Consider the following 9,211-nt stretch of genomic DNA (forward strand, 5'->3'; position numbering starts at 1 on the left):
AAGTGGTTAGCACTGCGGACTCTGAATCCGCCGACCTGGGTTCAAATCCCAGTAGGACCTTAAAAAGGTTAATTATAATTGAAGTTATGAAACAATAATACTTGTTTCATTGTTGCATGCATTTTAGATACTAATTAAAGAGAAGAAGGGTAAATAGACAACTGTTTATAGCCTGTTTCTTGCAGTTTTAGGTCTTTTTATACAGTTTCCCTCTAATAGAGAAACTTCTAATTAGACTAATTTAAAATATATATTTTTGTTTTTTAATTAAAAGAAATACAACCAGCCTTTTTCTATTATAAATAATAGAAAAGATTATATATTCGCTTCTCCGCTGTAGTACCCACTTGCGTGTGTAAATATAATATAGTAAGATAAAAGGAGCAAGAGAGAAGAAACAAAAGAAAAGGAACTTAAATGCTTAAGAAGAAACCCTCCTCTTTTAATTTACAAGAAAGATATTTTTATCTATTTATTTTTTTAATTAATTAAAATATCTACAAAGTTATTCACTGGACCACCAACGGTTCTATGGTGTAGTGGTTAGCACTGCGGACTCTGAATCCGCCGACCTGGGTTCAAATCCCAGTAGGACCTGTTGCCTCCTCTCCTATTCTCTTTATACAGTTTCCCATATAAATTAATTTATTAATTTATTTCTTTTATAGATTATTATGAAGAATTCCTTGCTCTTCTTATGAAGGGTTTTTCTTAATATCTAATTATTGCTTTCTAGGGGAAACCAAGTCTCCGTGAAGCCGAGGAAGTACAAACTGCCTTCTTTCGTTCACAAAGAATAAAATAAATGAATTGCACGTAAATAAAAATAAAATTGAATTTGATTTTTAAGGGATAATTAAATTATCTTTTATAAACTGAATTAAGGGGTTTAAAATGAATGGGGTAGTGCAATTTCCTTACCTCCCTTCATGGCTGCCAGTGATCTACCGCGATTGCTACAGGCATTTCCACGCAATTCTTTGGAATTTTAATATTTAAAATTTAAATAAAAGAGTTAAAAATATGAATTCATTTTCATTGATTATACGTGCAACTGGATCTCTGTGCCAAAGCTGCAACTGGATCTCTGTGGCAACGGCTCTCTGCACCAGTAAACTGACCACTGTTGCGTATGGGTGGCCCTCCAATAGTGTGTCAGGAGGATAAACGAAAGCAAACAATTTAAATAAAAACTATTTAATTCAAAGAAACTGAATGATTTCATTTTTATTTGCTAAAATACTGAATGTCTACCTCCTATGGGTGGTGGCTGATTTCTCATGTTGGGAGGCGCTGCAGCAGCCTGCGGCGCAGTGCAACATCGGATCCAGCTGTCTAATGATTTCTTCTTTAAATTAATTAAAAGTTTAATTTTTTCCTTTTATTTCCCTTAAAATTATTTATTTTTAAGCTGATTTCTTTCCCTCAGTTGCACATTTCGTGTCTTCTCCGGGTCCCCTGGGGTCACTGCCTCATCAGCTTCCTGACAGGCCACTGGTCCAATAGTGGCTACCCATTACTTTTATTTTGTTTAAGTTTAAATATAGTAGATAAAAGTTTTTAGTTGACGTTTTTCTCCATTGTATCTCTCCTGACACATTACGAGGCCTTTGCGCCCCTTCTAACAGCAACTAACGACTCATTTTTGCATGCAAGAATAAGGAAAAATAAAGGAGGAAAAATTCCTTTAACTGCATCTCCTATTTCTTCATATTTATTTTATTACCGCGGGAATGTCTAACCCGAATAATACTGCTGGAGCAAAGCGGCCATGGGGCACCAAGCTGTACTCCACCTTAACGCACGACAGGTCTAACGCATACCAGCAGCAACAGCACCAGCAACAGCAGCAGCAGCAGCAACAGCACCAGCACCAGCAGCAGCAGCAGCAACAGCAGCAGCCAGATATTATAGGAGGAGCACGAGGGAGATCCCCTAGTTTGCGTCGTGTGGGTGAACTATTCAGGAAGTTTATCGGACCTGCCTGTGGCAATCACGTGGCTGATCCAGAAACAGCAGCAGCGCCTTCAGCAGCAGCAGCAGCACGTGCAGCAGCAGCAGCAACACCGGAGGCGAATTCACATGCTGCATCAGCACGCCCAAGAAACCGTTCGCATTCTGTTGAGCAATTCTTAAGACGACTATTACCAACAGCATCAACAGCAAAGCCTCGCAAGTCCGATACACCACAGTGTGCTTCGGCTGCAAATGTTGGTGCTGCTGCTGCCGCTGCCGCTGCAGCAGCTGCTGTGGCTACTGCTGCGGAGTGCGGCAGCAACGCAAAGCACACAAATCATAAAGTGACGGGCCAGCAGCAGCTGCACCCAGAGCAGCTGTGGCAGAAACAGCAGCAGCAACAGCAGCAGCAACGTAGCAATGTCCGCGGCAGAACACAGCAGCGGTGTGGGGCCAATGGAGTGCTGCCCCGCAGCAACTGCAACAAGGCCAGTACTCCGACAACAGCAGTCGCAGCAGCAGCAGCAGCAGCAGCGGCAGCAGCAGCAGCAACAGCAGCAGCAGTTTCTGCAGCAGGGGCTTCCCCTGCTGGATGCGACGAGGAATTCTTTAGGGAAGAAGAGGATGCAGCAGCAGCAGTTACTGCAGCAGCAGCTGCTGCTGCTGCTGCTGCTGCAGCGGCAACACAGACACAGCGGCACACCAATACGGGAAGGCGTGTGGCCTCTCCTTTGCTGCAGGGCAGCAGCTGCAGCAAAGAGCAGAGGAGCAGCAAGACAGAGCACCCCTTTACTTGTCCCATTCAAGGCCCTTCATTTGTTGCAGAGGATCGGTGGAGCAGCAACCGCAGCAGCAGCAGCAGCGACAGCTGGCCAGGGACGCCTGAGGGCTTCAGCTCAGCTCGTGTGGATCCTGGACTGGGTACACCACCAGCAGGCGTGAGCAGCAACAGCAGCAGGAGCAACAGCAGCAACAGCAGCGACAGCAGCAACAGCAGCAACAGCAGCAGAAGCAGGAGTAAAGGGGCAGAGGAAGTGGTACTGCTAGAGAGAAGAACAACACAAATAACCACCATTACCACCATTAGTGCACAACCAGAGGAAGGGAAGAGTACAGTTGTCCGCAGCAGCGAGGAATGTACAGTAGATGAGCTGCAGCAGCACTGGAGCTTCAGCAGCGGCAACAACAGCAGCAGCAACAGCAACAGCAACAACACCAGCAGCAGCAGCACCAGCACCAGAAGCAGCAGCAACGCAAACGCAGCAACAGGTACACAGACAGAGGACGGATATATGGAGCAGATTAACGCCTCATTAGATGAACGGCAGCAGCAACAGCCACACCAGCAGCAACAGCAACCGCAACAGAAGCAACAGCAACAAGAAGGCCTGCTGCAAAAGGCGCAACAACTGCCACAACAGGAGCAGCAGCAACACAAAGACCATCAGCAGCAGCAGCAGCAGCAGCAGCCTACGGTTTGTGGTAGCCCGACCCCCAGCGTCAGCACAGCTGCTTCCTTGCCTTCTCCCCCTTTTGTCAGTCAACCTTCTGCATACAAGCAACCGAAGCAGCAGCAAGTGCAGCAGCAGCAAGTGCAGCAGCAGCAAGTGCAGCAGCAGCAAGTGCAGCAGCAGCAAGTGCAGCAACTCCTGCAGGAGCAAGCAGAGAGGCAGCAACTGCAGCCGCAGATGGAGCAGCAGCACGCCTACTCTGTTCCCATTCCGGTGTCCCTGCCTGCTTGTGAACAGCAGCAGCAGCAGCAGCAGCCAGGGCTGCTGCTGCATTCTGAGGTGCCGCTTCAGGCGCCTTCTATTGCAGCAGACGGGTACGTTACTGCTGTTTTCCCCCCTTGGGTATATCCTGTGCAGCTACAGCAGCAGCAGCAGCAGGTAGCAGGAGCATCAGTGCCTATCAACTCAGCCGATTATTACGTGCTGCCCCAGCCGCTGCCCCAGCCGCTGCCCCAACCGCTGCAGCAGCCGTTGCAGCAGTCGCAACAGCAGCCGCAACAGCAGCCGCTGCAGCAGCCGCAACAGCAGCCGCAACAGCAGCCGCAACAGCAGCCGCAACAGCAGCCGCAACAGCAGCAAGACACGTGTCCGCTTCCGAATGGCCTGCAAGAGGAGCGGCAGCAGCAACCAAGGACACAACGGCTTCTGATGTCAACAGAAGCGCTGCAGCAACAGCTGCAGCAGCAGCAGTTGCTGCTGAAATATCAGCAGGAGCTGTTGGAGGCGCAGCAGCAGCAGCTGTGGCAGCAGCAACAGCAGCACCAACTGCTAATGCAGCAGCAGCAGCTAAGGGCCCCCCGTGTAAGGCCGTTTTCTTATAATGCTGCAGCAGTATCCTCAGGTATATTCGCTGGCCCCCCCGATCCACTGCTGGTGACGATGAGGCCTGCAGGTTCTCGCCGCGCTGCTGCGGCTGCTGCTGCCGCTGCCGCTGCTGCCGCTGCTGCTGCTGATGCTGCTGCAGACGCTGCTATCGCAGGAGCTGCTGATGCCGCAAAAGAAGAAGCAGCATCGCCATTAAGCCCAACAGCTCCAAGCTTCTCTAGCGTTGCTGAGACTCAAGAGCAGCAAACAAAACCTCAAGAACAAGAAGAACAGCGACAAGGACAGCAGCAGCAAGAGCAGCAGCAGCAAGAGCAGCAACAGCAACAGCAGAATAAGCAAGAACAGCAGAAGATGCCCCGCGCGGCTGTTCGGCGTGGAGGTTCGCGCACACCCAAGCGTGTCAGCTGGGCGGAAAGCGAAGCAACACCAGCAGAAACAGCAGCAGATACAGCAGCAGCAGCAGCAGCAAATGCAGCAGCAGCTGCTGTTGTGTCCTCTCTTCCTTTTGGTTTAACAAAGCACCAAGAAGAAGATATTTGGCTCTCTCCCTCAACAGGCAGCACTGCAGGTACTCCTCCTTGTACAGAAGAAGAAAGCCCTGTAGCAGCAGCAGCAGCAGAGCTGCCTCTTTACTCAACACTGAATGAAGTATCGCCATCATTCGTGCACTAATCAATGGAAACTGTTGCTGCTGCTACTGCTGCGGCAGCAGTAGTAAGCAGCAGCAGCTGCTGCGGCAGCGAGTGCTGCAAGGTCCCCGGCTATACATCAACAGCAGCAGCAGCAGCTAAGAAGGTCTAAAGCCTTCCTCGTTTTGTTGCTTTCTTTGTCTGTTAACTACAAGCTGCAGTAGCATAGGGCAAAGAGATGCAGCAGCAGCAGCAGCAGCATTTGCTGCAGTTGTTGTTGTTGCTGCTGCAGCAAAGAGGTGCACGAAGATGCATCATTCTTGTGCTGTTACTGTGTCTCAGTGGTTATACTGCTGACTAGTTACCTCTATATTGTAAATTGCTGCTGCAGTAACACGTTAATTTCTGCTTTAGTAACACTTTAGTTGCTGCTGCAGCAACACTTTAATTGCTGCTGCAGCAACACTTTAATTGCTGCTGCAGCAACACTTTAATTGCTGCTGCAGCAACACTTTAAGTGCTGCTGCAGTACCCATTTAAATCTGCTAGTTATATAATAATGTAGGAACACAGCAGCAAAATGCCATTTCTTTTGCTTCTGCAACATTTGGCCGCCTCCTTTATTCTACTGCTGCACAACAGCATTTTCTTTACGGCTTTTTCTCTAGTAGACGCTATGCCGGCTCATTTAACCGCAGACGGCTAGCTGTCTATAAGGAGGGAAGGTTTATCTAACCAAACAAACGTTAATTTAATTATTTAAATCGAATAGTGGATTTTATTAAAACGGTAAACCCTAAAAGTCTCAAACACTAAACCCTAAACCCCTAATCCCCTAAACCCTAAACCGTAATCCCTAAGAAGTCAAAAAAGGTGTCTTGCGGGGTACCCGGAAGCAACTGCAAAAAGGAGAATATTAGTAAATATGAATAAAAAAATGTATCTTTGTAATATTGAGACATCTAATCTAATGAAATAGCTATTTCCTTTATTTTTGCTGCAGAACACGAGGCAATACGAATGGTCACGTGGGGCCCGGCGGTCGTTTCTGCATGCATGCATGCATGCATGCAAAGGAAAAAAAGCAAAGCAAAGGTAAACTATTGTTACAAATAAATTTTTACTGTTTTTTACTGATAAATTTTAAATGGCAATGTAATTTATAATATTAGCAGATGGGAGGGAGCGCAGCAGCATTATAGAGCTGCTAGCTGGCGTTCGTTTCTTGCCATTCCCTTTCTTCTTTTCTTTGTTTCCCTCCTTTGTTTTCTTTTTTCTTTACCATTTTCTTGTTGTTATTTTTCTTCTCTTTTATTGCGTATTTCCTTCTTATGAATTCCCCCCTCTCTGACGTCGCCCATATGAGAAGAAATAGTTAACTTTCTGCCCTTTCCACTTTTCCTACACGGCGAAAATGAGTGTATTCTGCTGAAAAAACGCAGCAACAGCAGCAGCAAGAGCAGCAGCAGCAGAAGCAGCACAATGGAGCAATACGAGTGTTCCGTTTGCGGCACAAATTGTTGCTATTATTCAGATAAGAAGTTATATTTTAGTGATGTATGTCCTCATAAATTATGCGAGAATTGTTTGCTGCAACAATTCGGAGGAGGAACAGCACCAATAACAAATAATACAAAGGGAGTGTGTCCTCTTTGTCAACGATCTCTTACAAGAGGAAATTTTATACTCACAGAGCCCGACATCGATTTATTCTCCTTCGAAAAACAAATAAGAAAACGTGTTAATAATGCGTAAGAAAACGCAAACCCTATACTCTAAACCCTAAACCCTAAACCCTAATTTTGAGGGGAAAGAAAGAAGACTTATTATAATGTAATATTATATAATAATAGTATATATTCTTATCATTATAATTATATATCATTGTTGTCGCTATTTTGTTACTATTTATATGATCTTTTCTTCTTCTTTATATATATTCAGTTAAATATAATTGGGGTGTACGTACACCTGATGCAGGTTAAATGCACTACGAGACAACTTCGAGAATACCCCCGCGTACAATGACTATTTAGAAGAAAAAGAAGATGCCAGTAAATATTGCTGCTGCTGCTGTTTCTGCCGTTGTTGTTGCTGCTGCTGTGTTTGCTGCTGCTGCTGCTGTTGCTGCCAATTAAAGATTATATTTGATATGCAGACAATATGTGAGGGTGACGATATATTTATTATATATCGTATATGTCTGCTGCTGTCTGTGTTGCTGTTGCTGCTGTTGCTGCTGCTGCAGTTTATGAATTGGTGTATGGCACAGATGAGCAGCTGAAGCGTCGCCTTGAGAATCGTCTCCGTGAGCTTGAAGGCCACGGCCGTACGCAGGCTCAGCATTTGCAGCAGCAGCAGCAGCAGCAGCAGCAGAATGCGGAGGCAAGAGCAGCACTACGAGTTCGCAAGATTAAAGAAATCGTTAAGAAAGAAGGAAATTTCTATGAAATTGTTAAATTAAAACCCTTAGGAAAAAGTATCAACGCTAGTGATGAGCCTTATACCCATGTACGTACACCTCATTGCTGCCTGCAGCACCAGCAGCAGCAGCAGCAGGATGCAGTTGATGTGCTTGCTGCTGCAGTTCATGCGACTCTTGCTGTCATGCGTTTGAGGTGCTTGAGCAACAACAACGGCTATTAAAGCTGCAGCAGTTACAGCAGCAGCAGCTGTTGGCGTTGAGCTACTCTGCTGCAGCAGCAGCAGCACCAGCAGCAGTGCAGCACTCGGGAGGCCGCTGTAATGCTTTTTTGTGTGTGGGGTTCGTTGCACTGTACATGCAGGTATTGGAGCGTCAATATTCATCTTTATTTCAATCTGCTTCTGCTGCTGCTGCTAAGAGTGGATTAAGTGGGTCAGGCAGCAGCAACGAGAGAGCTAAGCCATTAGATCCTCTTATAAGGGAAGATCAACATATACCAAGAAGGAAATATATTAATATTCATGACTTTGATGCTGCTGGTGCTGCAGCAGGATTCGTACCTGCTGTATATAGAGAAAGGGGCACAAAAGAACTACGTGGTATCATGCTCTCCTTGTAAACACTATCACAATGCATGCATGCATGCATTCAGTTGTGCTTGTATGCATGCATGGATGCATGCGTACATTCATACATACAATTTATGATTGCATGCATGCATACATTTGTGCATGCATGTATGCAACAATGCATACATTTGTGCTTGCATGCTTGTACGCATCAATGCAAGCACTGATACATTTGTGCATGCACGCATGCATGCATACATTGATAATTTGTTCATGCATGCATGCATGCATGAACAAATGCACGCATATGCACGCATGCATGCATGCGTGATTTGGAGTTGGTGTGAGGATTTGATTTTTTTCAGACTTTTATTAAGAAAAGTAAACATCGGCATTGTATAATAAGGCTTTGTCTGATTAATTTATATAATTATAAATTATGTATAATATTATTATATATTTTTATTAAGAATAAATTTTAATTAATTTAATTAAAAGTAAACAACTCCTATACAAAATAGCTGTAAGGTCGTAGGCAAAAAGGACACATTAACAGTTGTATTGTGCAGATGCATACAATGTATAAATTGACAGTATTGATAGAGGGGAGAAATACTAAAGAAGAGGAAATAAAATAAAGGCATTTGCCAGTAGCGAATTTGTAGTTGGTTGCAGTTGCATCTGCTGCAGTACCAAAATAAAGCCCCAGACGGTCGCTTTGCATGCGTCTTGGTTATTCCTTTTATTATTTAATACGATGAGTTTCTCCCTATGACCAAAAAGATTGCCATGACAACTAGTATCCTTTTGCTGTTAAAATCTTCATGCTGACTTAAAGTTAACCTGCTGCTGCAGGTGTTCCTGCTGCTGCAGGTGTTCCTGCTGCTGCAGGTATTCCTTCTGCATCAGGTTTTCCTCTTGCTGCAGGTGTTACTGCTGCTGCAGGTACTCCTGCTGCAGGTTCTCCTGCTGCTGCAAGTATTCCTGCTACTTCAGGTGTTGCTGCTTTTGCAGGTGCTCCTGCTGCTGCTCTTGGTCGCTGCATCCGCTCCTGCTGCTGCATCTAGTATATTATGCTAGCGTTGAACTTGGCTTAAAACGAACTCGACAAGAACAATAAAAGGAAAAAACAAGAGAAATTATGACTTACACTCCTCACTAGAGAGTCACTCTACAGAAGCACAAGGCCGATATCTTTATGTAGCACCTGCAGGAAGAAATCCAAGACATTATTGTCATTGTTTTTCCTTATCGCCTACTTATAATATACACTATATATATATATATATATATATA

The 9,211-nt window shown here is 45.3% G+C and overlaps 2 protein-coding genes across 2 annotated transcripts; both read left to right on the plus strand.

The window, feature by feature from the left end:
• Nucleotides 1–1,733: 1,733 nt before the first annotated feature.
• On the plus strand, nucleotides 1,734–4,964 carry EMWEY_00045710 (hypothetical protein, conserved; the record flags this gene model as incomplete). The annotated part of the gene is made up of 1 exon (XM_013479130.1): nucleotides 1,734–4,964. The coding sequence occupies one exon, from the start codon at nucleotides 1,734–1,736 to the stop codon at nucleotides 4,962–4,964; it is 3,231 nt and encodes a 1,076-aa protein (XP_013334584.1).
• Nucleotides 4,965–6,668: 1,704 nt separating this feature from the next.
• EMWEY_00045720 (CDK-activating kinase assembly factor, putative) lies at nucleotides 6,669–7,965 on the plus strand (the record flags this gene model as incomplete). Its single annotated transcript, XM_013479131.1, has 3 exons — nucleotides 6,669–6,672; nucleotides 7,194–7,432; nucleotides 7,708–7,965. The coding sequence occupies 3 exons, from the start codon at nucleotides 6,669–6,671 to the stop codon at nucleotides 7,963–7,965; spliced, it is 501 nt and encodes a 166-aa protein (XP_013334585.1).
• Nucleotides 7,966–9,211: the final 1,246 nt, after the last annotated feature.

This window comes from Eimeria maxima, genomic scaffold (genome assembly GCF_000499605.1).
Source record: "Eimeria maxima Weybridge genomic scaffold, Emw_scaff923, whole genome shotgun sequence".
NCBI classification, from domain to species: domain Eukaryota; phylum Apicomplexa; class Conoidasida; order Eucoccidiorida; family Eimeriidae; genus Eimeria; species Eimeria maxima.